The 18,989-nt window shown below is 49.8% G+C and overlaps 2 protein-coding genes across 3 annotated transcripts; one reads left to right on the top strand and one right to left on the bottom strand.

Moving 5' to 3' along the window:
* Positions 1–613: 613 nt before the first annotated feature.
* dctpp1 (dCTP pyrophosphatase 1) lies at positions 614–5,030 on the bottom strand. The gene is made up of 4 exons (XM_088916975.1): positions 4,916–5,030; positions 3,261–3,398; positions 2,108–2,218; positions 614–1,044 (listed from the first exon to the last, which is right to left on the bottom strand). Exons 2-4 carry the CDS (start codon positions 3,374–3,376, stop codon positions 816–818), a joined length of 456 nt encoding a protein of 151 aa, XP_088773101.1. The 5' UTR covers positions 3,377–3,398; positions 4,916–5,030; the 3' UTR covers positions 614–815.
* Positions 5,031–7,778: 2,748 nt separating this feature from the next.
* Positions 7,779–18,733, top strand: LOC148834175 (nicotinate-nucleotide pyrophosphorylase [carboxylating]-like). 2 transcript variants are annotated; one of them, XM_088916954.1, is made up of 6 exons: positions 7,779–7,934; positions 12,402–12,468; positions 13,678–13,952; positions 14,986–15,296; positions 16,302–16,433; positions 17,935–18,733. In XM_088916954.1, the coding sequence occupies exons 3-6, from the start codon at positions 13,700–13,702 to the stop codon at positions 18,262–18,264; spliced, it is 1,026 nt and encodes a 341-aa protein (XP_088773080.1). In that variant the 5' UTR covers positions 7,779–7,934; positions 12,402–12,468; positions 13,678–13,699; the 3' UTR covers positions 18,265–18,733. The 2 variants fall into 2 exon arrangements, with proteins under 2 accessions (XP_088773080.1, XP_088773079.1); XM_088916953.1 differs by lacking the exon at positions 12,402–12,468.
* Positions 18,734–18,989: the final 256 nt, after the last annotated feature.

The following is an 18,989-nucleotide window of genomic DNA, read 5'->3' as shown; positions in this document are numbered from 1 at the left end:
AAACTGCTAAAATAAACTGCTGCCGTGTGCCTGAAATTCAGTTCTATTCAGCCTTCACAGGCTGCAAGCCCCTTTTCACAACCCACAACAGGCTGCTCTCCCAACACTTCACAGTAAAGAGCCAAGACAGGTCCTGCCTTGGAATGCTCTGGTAACCCCATGCACCCCAATCCCAGACTAGGATAAAATCTGAACTTTATCATGGTGTCCAACACCCTCCCCTTATCCAGTATACAACACCCTTCCCCCACAAGTCTAGAAGGCCAGGCCGCATGGTATCTACCGACCCCCCTTACCCAGTATACAACACCAGGCCCCATGACATCATCCCCTCCCCCCCCTTTACCCAGTATACAACTCCAGGCCCCATGGCATCATCCCCTCCCCCCCAGTATACAACACCAGGCCCCATGGCATCATCCCCTCCCCCCCCAGTATACAACACCAGGCCCCATGGCATCATCCCCTCCCCCCCCAGTATACAACACCAGGCCCCATGGCATCATCCCCTCCCCCCCCAGAATACAACTCCAGGCCCCATGGCATCATCCCCTCCCCCCCCCAGTATACAACTCCAGGCCCCATGGCATCATCCCCTCCCCCCCCAGTATACAACACCAGGCCCCATGGTGTCCAACACCCCCCCCAGTCTAGTATGCCAGGCCCCACAGAGCCCAACACACAGGTCTACATGTCTACAGGATACAGGTCTGGAGCACCAAGCTCCAGGACTCACGTCATCCAAATCCCTCCCCCAGCCAGGTCCTGAACACCAGACGCTCCCCCCCCAGCCCTGTCTACAACACCGGGCCCCCTCAGTCCTGGTACTCTGTGTACTTCTTGGCCAGCCCGTGGACTTTGCTGGCCGGGTACTTGGACCGGTTGATGGCCATCTTGGCCAGCACGGCCTTCGGGAGGTCCACGTGGCACTTCTCAGCCAGCTCCACCAGGTAGATGAGCACGTCGCTGAGCTCGTGGGCCAGCTGCTCTCGCTCCCGCTCCGTCCAGCTGGGCAGGCCCTCCGCCACCTCTCCTTTCCACTGGCTGAGCAGGGGACAGGACGGAAGGCAGGTTAATGCGCAGGACGCGTGCTGCGACGCCCCCCCGTGGCATTACAACACAGCGGCCCTCCACCCTCCACGACGGGTATCATAGCTCTCTGGAGATGCAGATCAGAGCTGTGCTCTCTGCCGGCTGTTAACGACACAACAAGTATCGCTTCCCCACGACAGACTGCACCTCTCCCTTCTGCGATTCACCCCTGTGGAGCTGCACTCTCCAGTGATGCTTCCTGTGTGTTGCATTGGTCCACCACATGCAATGTATTGAGCGCACTGTTCATTGACAGAGTCCATCCCACCTGTGCTCAATACATGGCTGACTTGGGAAGAGGGAATGATTCAAGAAACGCAGTTCTGCCCACATAATGTCTAAGAGGAGCACAGAACCTGGGGGAGAACAGCTCTGAGGACGTTTCGCATTTATTCTCGAAATCAACTTACTAATCTAAGGAATTGGGTTCATAGGAAACGCTCTTAAAAAAACAATACACACTCTGTATATTTACGCGTGCCAGTGACATATTTTCCGAGGACGGGAGACCTAAACTCTCCTGATTAATTTGAAGCCATTCTAATTTTAATCAACCTTTAGTTAGCTCTGCAGGCCCTCAGTCAGACAGGGAAGAAAATCTCAAACAAACTTTAATTAAAATGGACATTATAGCATTTTGTATGCCCAAAAAAAACAAAGTACCGAGCTTATATATGAAAGATTTCTATAAATTCCTTATCATTGACATATGGAGATTCCTATGAAACTCTGAAGCAATCAAGTGCAACAGAGATGTGATGGCTCTGTGTTCTTAAAGAAGCCCTGAAACACCTGCATGCAGTTATTCAAGGTAATGGCTCCTCTTCAATTCAGTGAAAACTGCAAGTTCATCAGCCTTCTTTACCATTTTCAAACTGCCCTCATGTGGTCGTGGTCAGGGGTTCAAGGGCACACAGCGCTTGGCCAGGTCCTGGCACAGTCAAGAACATGAGGCGGTGGCCAGAATTCACACCAAGGCACCCTGGGAGCGTTTGTGCTCCAGACGGATACTTACAACAACTCCGAGACCTCGCCAACTTCCCCCACCATGGCCAGCAGCAGGTTCCGAGGCTGGTGGTACTGGTCCCAGTTCCGCTCGTCCGTGAACTCGGCCTGGAGCCTCCGGCTGTGAGGACAACAGAGCCAGAGCAGTGTCAGTGCCACTAAAGATCAAGACGTGAGCCAGCAGCAGGTCAGAAGAGTGAAGCTTTTGGAAAGTAAAAGCCCAGCAGCAGACAAGGAAAAGACACGTCACTGATCAAGTGGAGCATCAGCTGTCAGCTCGATAGATCAAGTCTGATCACATTAGGATGAGCTCTCAGCTCGATTGATCAAGTCTGATCACCTTAGCGTCAGCTCTCAGCTCGATTGATCAAGTCTGATCGCCTAAATATCTCAAGTAGCATCTATAGTAAATGGAGCACGATTTCACAAGATCTCACCATGTAAAAAATACAACTTGAAAGCTTAGACCTAGATTCCAGGAGCATAAAGAATACAATAAAAAAAACTAAACACTGCCAGAATTAACAGGAAACGGCGAGAGTGATGGAGAAAATGACCCAGGGCTGGGAAGGGGGCAGCATATTGCCAGGATGACAGGGAACACGTCTTTACATAAAGAGTTGTGGGTGTCTGGAACAGGCTTGCCAGTCAGGTGCTTCAGCCATCAGGTGTGATCGAACACACGACTTCTGGCATACACTGGGCACGTGGCCTGAAGGATTCTGTGACCCCTGCCCTAACAAATCAACATGAGCACAACGCTCCCAAGACCTGCATGTCTGCGTCTCAGTCATTTTGTGCTTGGTGGTATGATCATCCATCCACCCATCTTCCAACAGCTTCATCCAGGACAGGGATGCGAGGTGGACAGAAGGCAGGGGACAACCTGCACAGAATACCCCCCCCCCCAAGAAGCCAATTAACCACCATGCATGTCTTTGGATTGTGGAAGGAAACCGGAGCACCTGGAAGAAACCCACATGAACAGGGGAGAACATGCAGACTCCACACAGACAGCACCACAGGAATCAAACCCAGGGCACCAGAGCTGAGAGGCAGCAATGCTCACCGCTGCGCCACCCAGATGTGATAATATTAACGCTGTATCGCCCGTCGGGTGAGAAAGTTGCCGCAGGTAAAAGCAAGACGGAAGGGAGCCTCACATGTCCTCCAGGGTGGGAGTGGGGCTGAAGGAGAACCTCTCGGGGGCTGGCAGCCCGTTCTGCTGGGCAGCTGGGGCTTCTGACACCTCCTGGGCCTTCACTGAGCTCTCAGCCATGCTGTCCACGATCACCGGCAACCTGCAACCACACCGGACTGTCAGGACTGACTCCGCCCTGAACAAACTACCACACTCCTACCACTGCACTCTTACCATAACCCCCACCTATAACAGGACTGTTCTACTGTACTGGACTGTAGCCCCTATTGTAACAGGACTGTTCTCCTGTACTGGACTGTAGCTCCTATTGTAACAGGACTGTTCTCCTGTACTGGACTGTTGCCCCTATTGTAACAGACTGTTCTCCTGTACTGGACTGTAGCTCCTATTGTAACAGACTGTTCTCCTGTACTGGACTGTTGCCCCTATTGTAACAGACTGTTCTCCTGTACTGGACTGTTCTACTGTACTGGGACTATAGCACCTATTGTAATGGGTCTGTTCTACTGTACTGGACTGTAGCTCCTATTGTAATGGGTCTGTTCTCCTGTACTGGACTGTAGCTCCTATTGTAACAGACTGTTCTACTGTACTGGACTGTAGCTCCTATTGTAACAGACTGTTCTACTGTACTGGGACTATAGCTCCTATTGTAACAGGACTGTTCTCCTGTACTGGACTGTAGCTCCTATTGTAACAGGACTGTTCATCTGTACTGGACTGTAGCTCCTATTGTAACAGGACTGTTCTCCTGTACTGGACTGTAGCTCCTATTGTAACAGACTGTTCTACTGTACTGGACTGTAGCTCCTATTGTAACAGACTGTTCTCCTGTACTGGACTGTAGCTCCTATTGTAATGGGTCTGTTCTCCTGTACTGGACTGTAGCTCCTATTGTAACAGACTGTTCTCCTGTACTGGACTGTTCTACTGTACTGGGACTATAGCTCCTATTGTAATGGGTCTGTTCTACTGTACTGGACTGTAGCTCCTATTGTAATGGGTCTGTTCTCCTGTACTGGACTGTAGCTCCTATTGTAACAGACTGTTCTACTGTACTGGACTGTAGCTCCTATTGTAACAGGGCTGTTCTACTGTACTGGACTGTAGCTCCTATTGTAACGGGACTGTTCTACGGCACTGGAACTATAGCTCCTATTGTAACAGACTGTTCTCCTGTACTGGACTGTAGCTCCTATTGTAACAGACTGTTCTCCTGTACTGGACTGTAGCTCCTATTGTAACGGGACTGTTCTACGGCACTAGGATCTGCACAGTAATACAATTCGGCACCCACGTGGGGAGGCTGCACTTCATTGGTGGATGAGGTGGGTCCTTTCTTATTTACAAAGCAATAGAGAATTAGTTGATATTAAAAGCGGTATATAAATGCAATGCCTTACTGTTCTGTAGGACTCTTGTCGCAAAATTCCTATTTAACCATATAGCCTGCTCTTGTTTGTTATCACAGTTTTACTGCAAAATGACAAGTTCTAAAACTCTTCTTCGTCTATCTAAAGTACTTACAATGAAATTATTAAAACAATAACCGCACCAAGGGCCTCACGCAGTACACAATACACGATTCGTCTCCTGTTTCAGCAAAAAACTGCGAAACATAGCTGTATCAGACACCTCGAGAGGTTTTATACTTACCCCTGTTGACCGCGGCAATTCTTTGCAGTCCTAAGATTTGCTGTTCTTTACTCGTGACTAACTCAATGCGATTACGTATTCCCCTGCGAGTCCTGCTGCACGCGTCAAACTCCCGCCACTGCCATTCGGCTTCTCTTCCGGTTGCTCAGCAGGAAGGGGCGGTACACGCAGCCAATGAGTGAACACGACTCCGTTAAGATAACCAATCGGAATGCAGTACTGGGGAGGGTGGGCGGGGGTGTTGTGACATCATTCTGTAGGCTCTTCTCCGGCTCCTATTGGCTCTGAAATATTTAGTACGAGAATAGCACGTCACGTCACGTACAAATCAAAATAGTCTGCACTTTCTTTTATTAACACTTTTAATGTGTCAATGGAAATAAGCAATTAATGAATTAGTACAGTTTATAGATACATTGTATGGAGCTTGTTGTAGTTATATCCAAAGACGAGTTTACATTGATCTTAACTTGATTTTAACTTCACAAGCAATGTCACTAGTGATTTCATGAAAACATCAACAGAGTAATAGTAAAGTGCAAAATGAAGGGTAAATAGGAAGAATAAAGGTAAGGAAAGTAAGTGGACAGTTAAAGTAAAAAACGATTTTAGGGAACCAATAATCACAGGGTGTAAACAGAAGGGTTTATTATATTACGAATAAGTTCGGCACTGTAAGTGATAATAGGGGTCCGTGAAGTCACTTGCGTGCTTTGGCTTATAGGTTTCAAATTCTTTAGACCTTTTTACGCTTAGAGCTCTAGGTTGAATTCATCATTGACGTACAAGGAAGAATCGCTTTTTGAGCAGAGATAATCAGGGTTTGGCATGGTGGTGCAGTGGCGAGCATTGCTTCCTGGTCGCGCTGGTGCCCCGTTTCCTCTCACAGTCCAAAGACATGCTGGTGGGTTATCAATTCAATTCAAGGTGCTTTATTAGCATGACCGATGGGTACAATCAGTGTTGCCAAAGCAATTAAAAATAATGAAATTCACATGAAACAAAACAAAAAATAAAAGCAAAATAAAATCTACAGACATATTAATTGACTTCTGAGATAACCGGCCCTGGTATGAGTGTGTGCCGTGCCGTGCCTGTCCTGTCATGTGTGTGTAGCGCAGGGATCCAAGAGGAGTTAGTCTCTTTGCTGTCTGGTTCGGGTTGTGTTGGGGGCAGCTCGGTATGAAGGGTGAGGATTATTTCGTGCCCGGTTCCCGCTCTGCAAAGCGCTCCTTCTGTAATGTCAGCGTGACTCCTCTTCGGAGCTCAGCTGTCTGTTCTCGGTCTGTTCCTGTGTGCGTTGTCACTCCAGCGTGAGGTTATTATCACGAGTGCTCACATTGGACCTGCTGTGAATTCTGACGTAAGGCTGTGATGTTTTTTGTCGGAGAGGAGATACTTGGGTTGTATACCTGCCCTTCCACTGGTGGAAAATAAACCTTTTGGGTTTAAAAAGCAAACAGGTTCAGCGAGAGAAGATTATCTAATTGTGAGGCTCAGGACTGCTGTTGTGGCCCAAGTATGCTCTTACACCCCTGGAACTGAAGTAGTTTTCTTCTTGTATTTGTACAAAACGAATGTGTTATTGCTGTGCAGAACGTACAGTGTAACCTTGTCGTGAAGCCTACAGCACCTCTGGGTGCTCTTTACTTCTTTCAGACATTCTGCGGAACCTTCTGAAGTCCTTCTCGGTTGTTCACAAAATTTCAGAACCATGGTATTTTGGGAACCCCTAGACTATGGGGTACCAGGAGATTTCCTCGAGATATATACTTGTTAACCCCAGCGGACATCATTTCTAAGAGAAAATCCAAGGAAGTCCATTTCAAATTGAGAACAGGGGGCATACTCTTTACACAAAGGGTGATGGGAGTATGGAACAGGCTGCCAGCTATACTGTTGAAGCCGATACCCTGCCCTCTCACATGCAACAGCTGGATGAGATCCTCCACTCACGACAGGAGGGTCTACTTTACACACAGAGTGGTGGGAGTGGGGAACATGGTGCCGGGCTATGTTGTGGAGGCTGATTGAAGACCCTCACAGCAGACAGACTCTGGAGAAACAGTTCTGTTTTTCAAGGTGAAAGGAGAGAATGACGCTGGCAAATTCCACAGACTGGAAGAGGTACAAAACGCAAGGAGCAATGGTATTTGCGTTTGGTACAAATGCAGAACAGCATGTTAAGCTCATCTGTAGTTGATTACAGTAGATAACCTGTTTCTGGGCAACTTCACAAGAGATAGCCAGCAGCTATAGCACTAACCAGTAGCCATCTCACTCTGCAACTCACAACTGGCAACCAACTGAAGCTAAGCAGGTGTGAGCCTGGTCAGTACCTGGATGGGAGACCTCCTGGGAAGAACTAAGGTTGCTGCTGGAAGAGGTGTTAGTAGGGCCAGCAGTGGGTGCTCACCCTGCGGTCCATGTACTGTAAGTCCTAATACCCTACTATAGTGACGGGGACACTGCTTAAAACATGTATTTTATAGATACATTTGTATAGAAAACTATTTTTGTGTATGTAATGTGGATATTTTTTAAAACTCTACAGGTGGAAAATTATCTGAAGGCAACATCCTTTGTGATCTGCTTAAACAGGAGCCGATTCATGTGTCAAAATCAATAATTTGACTTGTTTTTCATTTTTCTCAATACACAGACTCAGCCCTGTATTTTGCTGACCACCCGGAAAACGAGTCGATGTTTTGAGCTGTGTGAAAGCAAATCGTCTGGGTCGGTGTTCTGCAAAGTGTGGCCTAGCGAGGGAACTGATCGATTAAACTACATCACTCAGCGCAGAAGAGCCCCTGCCTCTTCCCATGGCAAGACATTTTACCTCCCACCTGTTTCGCACTGGAACTCTGTGCTGCTTTCGGTCGGCCCGAACGGGTATTTAACAAGAAAGTTTGCACAACTTTTCAGCTGTTAGGTGAAGAGTCGGACAAGACCGATTGTAAACCAGACACTTAAATCTCCATTTCGGCGCCAGAATCTCAGCCACAATTAACCGATACAGGTATGAATCTTTGATACCTACCCATCATGCAAAATTAGCTACGAGATATTGAACTGGCTGCTGTCCGACACTGAATTTCAGGAGCGGGCGGTCCTTGAGTGCAGGGGAAGGCATTTTCAAAGAGCAAAAGTGTCTTGTGGTTAATAGCAAGTTACCTATGATAAAGGTATGGCAGTTCACTGATGTAGTAAAAAAAACTTAATTAACATCGCGTAGTTAACGGTGGTTTATTACAGTATTACTTAAATACCCAATATGCTTAAAGATAGTGGGGTTAGTTTTCCCCGTGGTACTGTGGTGCGTGGCATTGTTAAAAAAAACTCGAGGATACTTAAAGATTGCGTTGGTTTTTTTACATCCACGTATTAAAAATACCAGTCTGACTCCAAATGGCATCATTATGGCCCCGTTTCTCTCCGTGCGGGTGAATAGATGAATACGTCGTCAGTTATTACCACTTGTACGCCTAGCACATTTGTATAGTAAACGCATTTGCCTGTGTGAAAGCGCCGCGTCGATGTGCAATATTGTTCAGCGAATACTGTTATACTTCGTTATATTTTTTTTTATAGCATGTTGTCGAGACTAACGAGTAGAAAAGCAAAATTGATCTGCCCTGTGTACTGTGGACTTTACCACGCATTGGTTAATATTAACCCAGAGACAAATCACATCTCCGCACTGTTGGATTTGCAGGCGTTAACCACACGAGGGAGCTCTACATCTTAATAGCCTCAGGCTTAAACCCTAGGGCTCACCTGAATAATAATGATAGTAATAATTAACGAATTCCTTACACTTCTATAGCGCTTTTCTGGACACTCCACTCAAAGCGCTTTACAGGTAATGGGGATCCCCTCTACCATCACCTAGTGGTGTGAATAAAGCATGTGGAAAGTCATTTTCATAGGGAATTATATACAGCTTGTGCTCTGAAGTGGACCTTCAACCAGGCCCAGCCTTACTAAACGGATCAAGTTTTATTCTTCCAGATAAAATCCAGAGAATCTCTTATAAACCCACCACCCTCACTCCAACTATATACTGGTAGGTTAATTGGCTTCTGGGAAAACTGACCCTGGGGTGAGTGTGTGCCTGTGCGTGTCTAGTGATGGACTGGCGTCCCATCCAGGGGATATCTTGCCTTGCACCCATTGTTTGCTGGGATAGAATCCAGCTCCCCCGCAACCCTAAACTTTTGTATCTTTTCCCACTGTTGTTTATTGAAATACTCAAGAGGTATTCTGCTGCTTTAAATATCTGGATTATGCTTTGGATACATAAAAATATGCTGCACAGCACAGAGGGGGAGGAAAAACCTCTTTTATCTGCAAGGAAATAATATTTCAGGAAGCAGAATTTATTGTGGCTGGGGCTGTACCTCACCCCCCTGATGTCAGATGGACTACAAGTGTCTGCCTGTATTTCTCCCGTACAGTTATCACTATGGTAGATGGGCTGTCCCAGTTCAAACCAACCAGATCCGGGACAATTCCCACCCCTGTTCCTCTCTGCTGGGGGTGGTACATGTCACAATCTAATACCTAATTTGGTGAAACATGCCCATTTTAAAGGTGCAGCTTGTATAATTTGTACAAATCTTTTTGCATTTCCTGGTTTTATCTCCACTCCTGCTGTAGGTTTCAAAACCAAGTGCAGTTACTCTCTCAGTACCCAGTAAGTGTTCAAATTTAGGTTTTTTTGAAGAGCAGATGAGCCAATACCCATTTAATTGAAAGCAGCTAAAGACATGTCTGCCTTTACTGAAAGATTATATAAAACATTTAGGGTTCGTCATTGCTTCTCAATCCTGTCTTTTAGGTTTTCTGAATGGTCTACCTGCCTTCTGTAAAGAACCTGAAATGGTCAGATGTTTCTGGGTTTCAAGAGTGATTAGTCATGTTACACAACTCATGACCACAGTAGCCATGCTTTTCAGATAGGGTTTCTTGGAACATCTACTGCTAAAACCATGGGACTTGAAACACCAGAGCACAATATCGGTTCAACTCATTAACATTTGCAGAAAAAAAAAAAACATTCCCATTTTAATTTAATAAAAAAAAAACCTTCCCTTGAAATAGGTCACTAAAGTAAGCATTGAAAATCAATGCAGGTGTTCAGCTGTTGAAACAGAAGTTCTTTTTTTAAAGAACAGCTATTTTTGTGGCTCACCCATAGCCACATAGTGGCTTTGAACATGCCTGACAGCCCTTTCCCGATTGTGCGGCTCTTCCGAAGGCAGTCAGCATCCGTGGTTTGAGGAATGTGAACTCCCAGGACTTCCTGCTGGAGAACAGCTGCACTTGCCCTCAGAGGGCAGCCTTCTGGCATGCAGTAATGCCCATCACCAGGGCTTCATAGGCAAGATTCCCCTGCAGTAAGCACACAGTGTAAAAAAAAAAAAAAAAAAACAGGAGTGGTCATTCATGTATAAAACATTTGAACAGCCATTCCGAGTCAGAGGGAGTCTGGGTATTTACTTTCTTGCCTGCCATACCATCAGGAAAGACCGACTGGTTGTGGCGACTAGGCCTCTTGGCAAACAAGAACTCAGTAATGACATCCAGCACCATGAAAGTACTCCATCAACAGCAATTTAATGACACAAACCTTATAAAATAGTTTTTGTAGCATTTAGTGATCAAAAGGGTCAGTTATTTTAAATTGGATGGAATCTAAGTTTTGTAGGGGACAAGGACCTCTCAGTTTTGTAGTCTTGAGAATAGCATCCACTACTTTTGGCAAGCCCTAGTTGAATAGCATCTTTGACAGAGGCACAGAGATTACACCCTTGCGAGTTACCGAACAGCTTTAACGGTGCTTACAGAGATCTTGGCATGGAAAGAAGGAATTTTAACCAAGGTTAACTTGCTTTCAATTGCCAAACTTCACATTAACAAGTGACCATATTGCAGAATGTGAATAACCCAGAGATAACACGCACACAGAAACAACTCCAAACAAAGAAACTGCAAAGTAAAGAAACAGACTCACCATATTTGTGGAGCACTGCACAGAATCACAATCTGTAGCACCAGCCCAGCCAGTGAGGTCTCATTTCCATAGATCAAGGTGTAACTCAACAGAATCCTGTTTATACAAAGACAACTTGACCAGAGACAGAAAAGACTATGAAACCCAAAGAGAAATGCACCAGCTTCCTGATCCCTATTTTGGTCTCTCACTCCAACCTCCATTTTTAAAGGCTTATCCACTCCCTAGTTTGTCAGAGCAGCAGGTGAGACTCATCACTGATTGGCTCGGTGGTTTCCTAGCTGATTGTCAATTGGTAATGGAGGGCATGTGAGCTGTGGCTCAGAATCTCATTAGATTACAATGAATTGAATTAAGCAGAATTCTTCCGTGATGACGACTGGGATGTGATGATTGAGATCAGGATATCAAAGACCCCTCCCTCTCCAAAATAAGGAGAATGAACTTCTCACAGGAAGTTTGTGTTTGTCAGTGTCTGTCGGTGATTGTATCAAAGTACAAGAAACGTTTTTAATTGCAGTAAAAATATTTTCTACAGCTTCTTTAAAAGCTTACAGCTCAGATCACTTTGCATTGAATAGAAAAAAAATAGTTTACAAGAAAACCAGTTTTCAAGGATTGACAATGTACAAGAGTATAAATCAAAGAAACATGTTGCAGAATTAATTCAAACTGCCAAGCTTAGATTTGTCAACCGTAGGGACCGATGGAGGTGACCTGCAATAGGAAATAAAGGCTTTATACAGAGTTGGCAGAGTTTTCCAGGAATTACAAGTAACCTGAATGAAATGACTTGGCAGCCAGCTGCCTTGCTTAATGTTACTTTACTCTTCTCATGATACTGTTGCGGCTGGAGGACTCGACTTTGAAATTCGGCTGTTTGCGAAACAAACACTTCTAGTTCATTCTGTTGCTAAATGTTCCCAGCTTCACGCTGCTCTGAAGACGAGCTAGGAGGAGAACTGGCTACTGGGAAAACTGGCCGTGGTGTGAGTGCGTGCGAGCCTGTTTGTGTCTGTCTGCCCTGTGATGGAGTGGCGTCCCATCCAGGGTGTACCCTGCCTTGCACCCATCGCTTGCTGGGATAGGGTCCAGCTCCCTCACAACCATGTACCAGATGAAGCAGTTCGAAAATGGATAGATGGATAAACTCAGGTCCTCCGAACTGCTCCGGAGACACATTTCAAGTCAGAAGGCCCTCAGCCTGGCTGACTAGCCTGGAGTCACGCCTGACCTGGAACCTTCCCTGCGCAGAATGTGAGCAGAGAGGAATGGAGGTGGGAATTGTCCTAGGACCTGGTTGGTTTGAACTGGGACAGCCCATCTACCATACCGATAACCGTACGGGAGAAATACAGGCGTACACTTGTAGTTCATCTGACATCACGGGGGTGAGGTACAGCCCCAGCCACAATGAATTCCGCTTCCTGAAATATTATTACTTATTATTTCACTTCCATATGGCCTCAGTCTGAGTCTGCTTGGACAGGAGGCGACTCCCTGACGATACAGATCAGTCGGCCCCCGACAGTTAAAGGTGAGTTTTCACAAGGATCTCTCCGCGAGCAGGAATTCTGTCATTGGATGAATATGAGCAACATTCTACTCTACCACCCAGAGCAGAGGCTGCCGTGATCTTTCTGTTCCCCGTGCTGTAAGGAAGTGTGATTTCTGGACACGTCTTGCACAATAGACTGGGGGAAAATACCGTGACGGCCTAGAGGTGCTGGTGACCGCTGGGCTCTGCCAGGCTGGTTCTCTGGCATCTGGAAGTGTGCGAGCTCTGCTAGCGAGCCCACTCGTGCTTGTTGTGTGGTACATTCTTGAGCACGGCACGGCCTTGTGCAGATTCATCACTTATTGAGCTGTATACACGCAGCCGCACAGCACTGGGACAGCCTTGCAGGACAGACACACTGCTGGGGTCTCCCAGCTCTCTATACAGCACAGATACACGTGTGATACAGGCCTTGTGCAGACTGGTCACTGGGACAGCCCTGCTGGACAGACACACTGCTGGGGTCTCCCAGCTCTCTATACAGCACAGATACACGTGTGATACAGGCCTTGTGCAGACTGGTCACTGGGACAGCCCTGCTGGACAGACACACTGCTGGGGTCTCCCAGCTCTCTATACAGCACAGATACACGTGTGATACAGGCCTTGTGCAGACTGGTCACTGGGACAGCCCCGCTGGACAGACACTGCTGGGGTCTCCCAGCTCTCTATACAGCACAGATACACGTGTGATACAGGCCTTGTGCAGACTGGTCACTGGGACAGCCCTGCTGGACAGACACACTGCTGGGGTCTCCCAGCTCTCGATACAGCACAGATACACGTGTGATACAGGCCTTGTGCAGACTGGTCACTGGGACAGCCCCGCTGGACAGACACTGCTGGGGTCTCCCAGCTCTCTATACAGCACAGATACACGTGTGATACAGGCCTTGTGCAGACTGGTCACTGGGACAGCCCTGCTGGACAGACACACTGCTGGGGTCTCCCAGCTCTCTATACAGCACAGATACAGATGTCCTGATTGGCTTGCGTTTCTGAGAACTCGGCTGTGATGGTGTTCTGGGTTCCATCCCTGCTGGCCTGTTTATTATTTCCTGTTTTGTAATGCACTGTCTACATTGTGTGGTTATCTCTTGTACTGTTACCATTAGACATGTACGTATGGCTGATAATCTCCTCTGTCTAACACTGACCTGCAATGTGAGCCTTTTTCTTTTTTTGCAGCACACGGCCCCGCCCCTCCACTATGACATCACCAGCCCTGGACCTATCGGCGGTCCTCCCGCCTCCCCGGCTGGCGCAGCTGGCTCGCGATTGGCTGGCGGAGGACGTGCCGCAGTTCGACCCGGCGGGGGCGTGCGTGGGGAGCAGGGAGGTCACGGCCACGCTGCTGTGCAAGAGCCCCGGCAGCGTGCTGGCGGGGACCCCGTTCTTCGCCGCTGTCTTCGCCGAGCTGGGCTGCAGGGTGGAGTGGCTCTTCCCGGAGGGGGCCAGCCTGGGTGAGGAGGAGGAGGGGGGAGGGATGTTTAATTAGGTGCCGATGCCCCAGTGTCCAACAGAAAGGAGAACCGCCATGTTTTTCCTGCGGAGCCTTCATCAGGCGTGAAGATACACAGGTTGCACCTAGGAGGACGGGAAGATGTATTACATGGATAAATCAGTCAGGGGTGGCAAGATGGCCCATTGCTGCCTCACAGCTCTGGGCCCTGGGTTCAGTCCCTGGGGTGCTATCTGTGTGGAGTTTGCATGTTCTCCCCTTAGTTCATGTGGGTTTCCCCAGGTGCTCTGCTTTCCTCCCACAGACCAAAGACATGCTGGTGGGTTAATTGGCCCTGGTGTGTTGTGTCTTTGTGTGTCCTGTGATGGACCGGTGTCCTGTCCAGGGTGTGTGAGCTGGTGTGTCTGTGTGTGTCCTGTGATGGACTGGTGTTCAGGGTGTGTGAGAGTGTGTGTCTGTGTGTGTCCTGTGATGGACTGGTGTCCAGGGTGTGCGAGAGTGGGTGTCTGTGTGTGTCCTGTGATGGACCGGTGTCCTGTCCAGGGTGTGTGAGAGTGTGTGTCTGTGTGTGTCCTGTGATGGACTGGTGTCCTGTCCAGGGGGTGTGTTTGTGTGTGTCCTGTGGTGGACTGGTGTCCTGTCCAGGGTGTGTGAGAGTGTGTGTCTGTGTGTGTCCTGTGATGGACTGGTGTCCTGTCCAGGGTGTGTGAGAGTGTGTGTCTGTGTGTGTCCTGTGATGGACTGGTGTCCTGCCCAGGGTGTGTGAGAGTGTGTGTCTGTGTGTGTCCTGTGATGGACTGGTGTCCTGTCCAGGGTGTGTGAGAGTGTGTGTCTGTGTGTGTGTCCTGTGATGGACTGGTGTCCTGTCCAGGGTGTGTGAGAGTGTGTGTCTGTGTGTGTCCTGTGATAGACTCCAGCTCCCCTGTGCCCCTGTACCAGATGGAGTTGTTAGAGAATGGATGGATGTGCAGATAGATGAACCGATTGTTTCGGCCGTCGCCTGTGCTGTAGCTGCAGCGTGTTTGTGCCTCCAGGATCAGAGCAGGTCACCCAGGTGGCGCGGGTACGAGGCCCAGCCAGGTGCGTGCTGCTGGGGGAGCGCAGCGCCCTCAACGCCCTGGCGCGCGCCTCGGGCATCGCCACCCGCTGCCGCCACCTCCTGGACATCACCAGTACAGCGGGCTGGAAGGGCACTCTGGCCGGCACGCGCAAGACCACGCCGGGCTTCCGCATCGTGGAGAAGTACGCCATGCTGGTGGGCGGCGTGGCCACGCACCGCAGCGACCTGAGTGGAATGGTCATGCTGAAGGACAACCACGTGTGGGCCTGTGGGAGCGTCACTCAGGTGGGTAGAGACACCAAGGGGCCGGTCGGGGTTGAAGCTCAGCTGTGGGCCTGTGGAAGCGTCACTCGGGTGGGTAGAGACACCAAGGGGCCGGTCGGGGTTGAAGCTCAGCTGTGGGCCTGTGGAAGCGTCACTCGGGTGGGTAGAGACACCAAGGGGCCGGTCGGGGTTGAAGCTCAGCTGTGGGCCTGTGGAAGCGTCACTCGGGTGGGTAGAGACACAATGGGGGGACGGTCAGGGTTGAAGCTCAGCTGTGGGCCTGTGGGAGCGTCACTCGGGTGGGTAGAGACACCAAGGGGCCGGTCGGGGTTGAAGCTCAGCTGTGGGCCTGTGGAAGCGTCACTCGGGTGGGTAGAGACACAATGGGGGGACGGTCAGGGTTGAAGCTCAGCTGTGGGCCTGTGGGAGCGTCACTCGGGTGGGTAGAGACACCAAGGGGCCGGTCGGGGTTGAAGCTCAGCTGTGGGCCTGTGGAAGCGTCACTCGGGTGGGTAGAGACACAATGGGGGGACGGTCAGGGTTGAAGCTCAGCTGTGGGCCTGTGGGAGCGTCACTCGGGTGGGTAGAGACACCAAGGGGCCGGTCGGGGTTGAAGCTCAGCTGTGGGCCTGTGAGAGCGTCACTCGGGTGGGTAGAGACACACTGGGGGGCCGGTTGGGGTTGAAGCTCAGCTGTGGGCCTGTGGGAGCGTCATTCAGGTGGGTAGAGACACACTGGGGGGCCAGTCGGGGTTCAAGCTCAGCTGTGGGCCTGTGGGAGCGTCACTCAGGTGGGTAGAGACACACCGTGGGGCTGGTCGGGTTCAAGCTCAGCTGTGGGCCTGTGGGCGCGTCACTCAGGTGAGAAGGTGGTCAGTGGGGTGACAGGAGGTTGAAGAAAGCACAAGAAGAAGGCACTATGGGAGAGAAGAGACGTGGGTGTGGGGGCCAAGCTGACCCCAAGGTATTGACCTCGGTCTCCCTGAGCCGATGTCTGAGGTGACCTGTCCCTGTCCCTGTCCCGCAGGCAGTGAGAGACGCGCGCGCAGTGTGCGGGTTCTCCAGCAAGATCGAGGTGGAGTGCGGCAGCGAGGAGGAGGGCAGAGAGGCTGCGCTCGCTGGGGCAGACATTGTCATGCTGGACAACTTCAAGCCACAGGTCAGGGGTCAGAGGTCAGGGGTTGTGGAGCTCCTGCAGCTCTGGGGGAGCTCTCGAGTCATACAGGGAACCAGTGTGGACCCAAACACACTTACTTGCCCGCGGGGCTTCCCGAGAAGGGTTTTGGATTTCCTGCTGTGGGCTGTTGGTTCCATCTCTGTTCTAGCTAAAGTGGGTTCATTTTGGGTGGCACTGTTGCACAGTGGTGAGCATTGCCACCACTGGGGCCCTGGGCACCATTATTGGGGTGCTGTCTGTGTGGAGTTCGTATGTTCTCCCCATGTTAATACACCAGACTGGCCCTGGTGTGTGTCTGTGTCTGCCCTGTGATGGACTGGCGTCCCATCCAGGGTGTACCCTGCCTTGAACCCGTTGCTTGCTGGGGTAGGCTTCAGCTCCCTTTCTGGGATAGACTGGACTGGCCTGGATAAAGCTGTTAGAAAATGGGTGGGGGGATGTGGCTGAGCAAGCTTGGAGTCACACACCCTCCTCTGCGTGTCCATGGCCACTGACCCAGTGCTTCAGGGTCTCTCTCTCACCCTTGGCCTGGAACACCAGGCGGAGCTCCAGGCCTGTTCCCGGGGCATCGGGGAGGCACAGGGTGTTGTCACGCTCCAGGCTGAAGAACAGCTCAGGAGTGTGCAGGCAGATTTCTCAAACTGAACAGGAAAAAACATTGAGTCTTTAGAGTTGGGAGTCTCCTACTGCTTCAATAAAGCTACCGGCCAAAACATACTTCTCACTCCGAGTTCCTGCACAGCAGAAGCTTCGCCTTGGGTCTGTTGGACTGCAGCTTCCTGTCAGCTAGTGATTGAGTCTGCTTCATGTGCAGTGTTAATGTACTGGAGTGTCCAGTCAGTGTGTCTGTATGAACCCCTCTCTCTCAGTGCAGTGTTAATGTACTGGAGTGTCCAGTCAGTCAGTGTGTCTGTATGAACCCCTCTCTCTCAGTGCAGTGTTAATGTACTGGAGTGTCCAGTCAGTCAGTGTGTCTGTATGAACCCCTCTCTCTCAGTGCAGTGTTAATGTACTGGAGTGTCCAGTCAGTGTGTCTGTATGAACCCCTCTTTCTCAGTGCAGTGTTAATGTACTGGAGTGTCCAGTCAGTCAGTGTGTCTGTATTAACCCCTCTCTCTCAGTGCAGTGTTAATGTACTGGAGTGTCCAGTCAGTCAGTGTGTCTGTATGAACCCCTCTCTCTCAGTGCAGTGTTAATGTACTGGAGTGTCCAGTCAGTGTGTCTGTATGAACCCCTCTCTCTCAGTGCAGTGTTAATGTACTGGAGTGTCCAGTCAGTCAGTGTGTCTGTATTAACCCCTCTCTCTCAGTGCAGTGTTAATGTACTGGAGTGTCCAGTCAGTGTGTCTGTATGAACCCCTCTCTCTCAGTGCAGTGTTAATGTACTGGAGTGTCAAGTCAGTCAGTGTGTCTGTATGAACCCCTCTCTCTCAGTGCAGTGTTAATGTACTGGAGTGATTCAGTATGGCCCCTGTCTCTCTCAGGCTCTCCACGCTGCGGCTCGCTCTCTGAAGCAGCAGTTCCCCTTGTTGCTGATCGAGGCCAGCGGAGGAGTGACCCCGGACTCCCTCCCTCAATTTCTCTCCCCGACCGTCGACGTCATCTCTCTGGGCTGCATCACCCAGGGCTGTCCTGTGGTCGACTTCTCCCTCAAGGTCCCGCGTCCCCCTGGCGCCGGACCCAGTGCGCCCAGAGACGGTCTCCTTCCCCACACCAACGGTGCCACCAGCCCCGGAGACCGCGGCAGCAGCCCCAGCAACGACATCATCACCACCTTAAGCTCTCCAATGTCTCGCAGGGACTTTGCCTTTTAAAAAAATGACATTAAATCCACAGATTTCACATGTACATGCTGTGTGAGGCTGGCAGCTTGACCTACATTTCCCAGAAAGCTTTGGGAGGGGAATGCCCTGACCAATTGGGTGACAATTAATTGGTCATGTGACATTTTAAAACCAGGAAGCTGAATCTTCTGAGAGGAGAGAGAAGACCCGAGTGACGCTTCCACAGAAGTGTGGAACTGAGTCTGGGTGACATAAGAGTTTTAGAGATGAGTTCCCGGCTGACCCCTAGTTTCTGAGAAGCTGGTGAACATCTGAAGATGTCCAGTTAATTGACTCAAAGATGAGTTTAGGCTTCTGTTTGGTTTGATCTTTTACCTCACACGGTAGATAAAGTTTTATGCTGTACTGCTGTGTCTGCGTTCGTGGGTCCTGCCCGTTGAGCTTGCCTGCTGGAAGAGACATAACGCACCCGACGAACATGATGAGGGCTGTTCCAATCTGGGCGGTGGAATGTTTCCTTATGTTTTTTTCCTAATGCGTTTGTATGGATGTGCCTTCTTGTGAAAGTGGGTTCGGTTGTGTTGTGGAGCAAAGCTGTTTTCTGTGCCTCTGATCTGCACCCACTTGACACCTGCAGCCCTCAGTACAGAGGCTCACTTCCCACTGATCTGCTGCCTGCTTGAGCTCCCTCTACACAGTACCTGGGGCGGGAACCCCAAGGAGCTTGGGGTATACCTATCATGACATCCTGTTCT

This window comes from Atractosteus spatula, chromosome 5 (assembly GCF_055471065.1).
Source record: "Atractosteus spatula isolate fAtrSpa1 chromosome 5, fAtrSpa1.hap1, whole genome shotgun sequence".
NCBI classification, from domain to species: domain Eukaryota; kingdom Metazoa; phylum Chordata; class Actinopteri; order Semionotiformes; family Lepisosteidae; genus Atractosteus; species Atractosteus spatula.
Note: the sequence above shows the minus strand (reverse complement) of the source record. Positions and strands in the feature narration are given on the sequence as shown.

Excerpts from the sequence above, each read along its gene's own strand:
- LOC148834175 (XM_088916953.1), top strand. The coding sequence starts at position 13,700 with ATGACATCACCAGCCCTGGACCTATCGGCGGTCCTCCCGCCTCCCCGG. Across the intron at positions 15,297-16,301 it reads CCTGTGGGAGCGTCACTCAG|GCAGTGAGAGACGCGCGCGC; the intron begins GTGGGTAGAGAC and ends CCTGTCCCGCAG. Across the intron at positions 16,434-17,934 it reads TGGACAACTTCAAGCCACAG|GCTCTCCACGCTGCGGCTCG; the intron begins GTCAGGGGTCAG and ends TGTCTCTCTCAG.
- dctpp1 (XM_088916975.1), bottom strand. The coding sequence starts at position 3,376 with ATGGCTGAGAGCTCAGTGAAGGCCCAGGAGGTGTCAGAAGCCCCAGCT. Across the intron at positions 2,219-3,260 it reads ACTCCCACCCTGGAGGACAT|CCGGAGGCTCCAGGCCGAGT; the intron begins GTGAGGCTCCCT and ends TTGTCCTCACAG. Across the intron at positions 1,045-2,107 it reads GGCGAGGTCTCGGAGTTGTT|CCAGTGGAAAGGAGAGGTGG; the intron begins GTAAGTATCCGT and ends TCCCCTGCTCAG.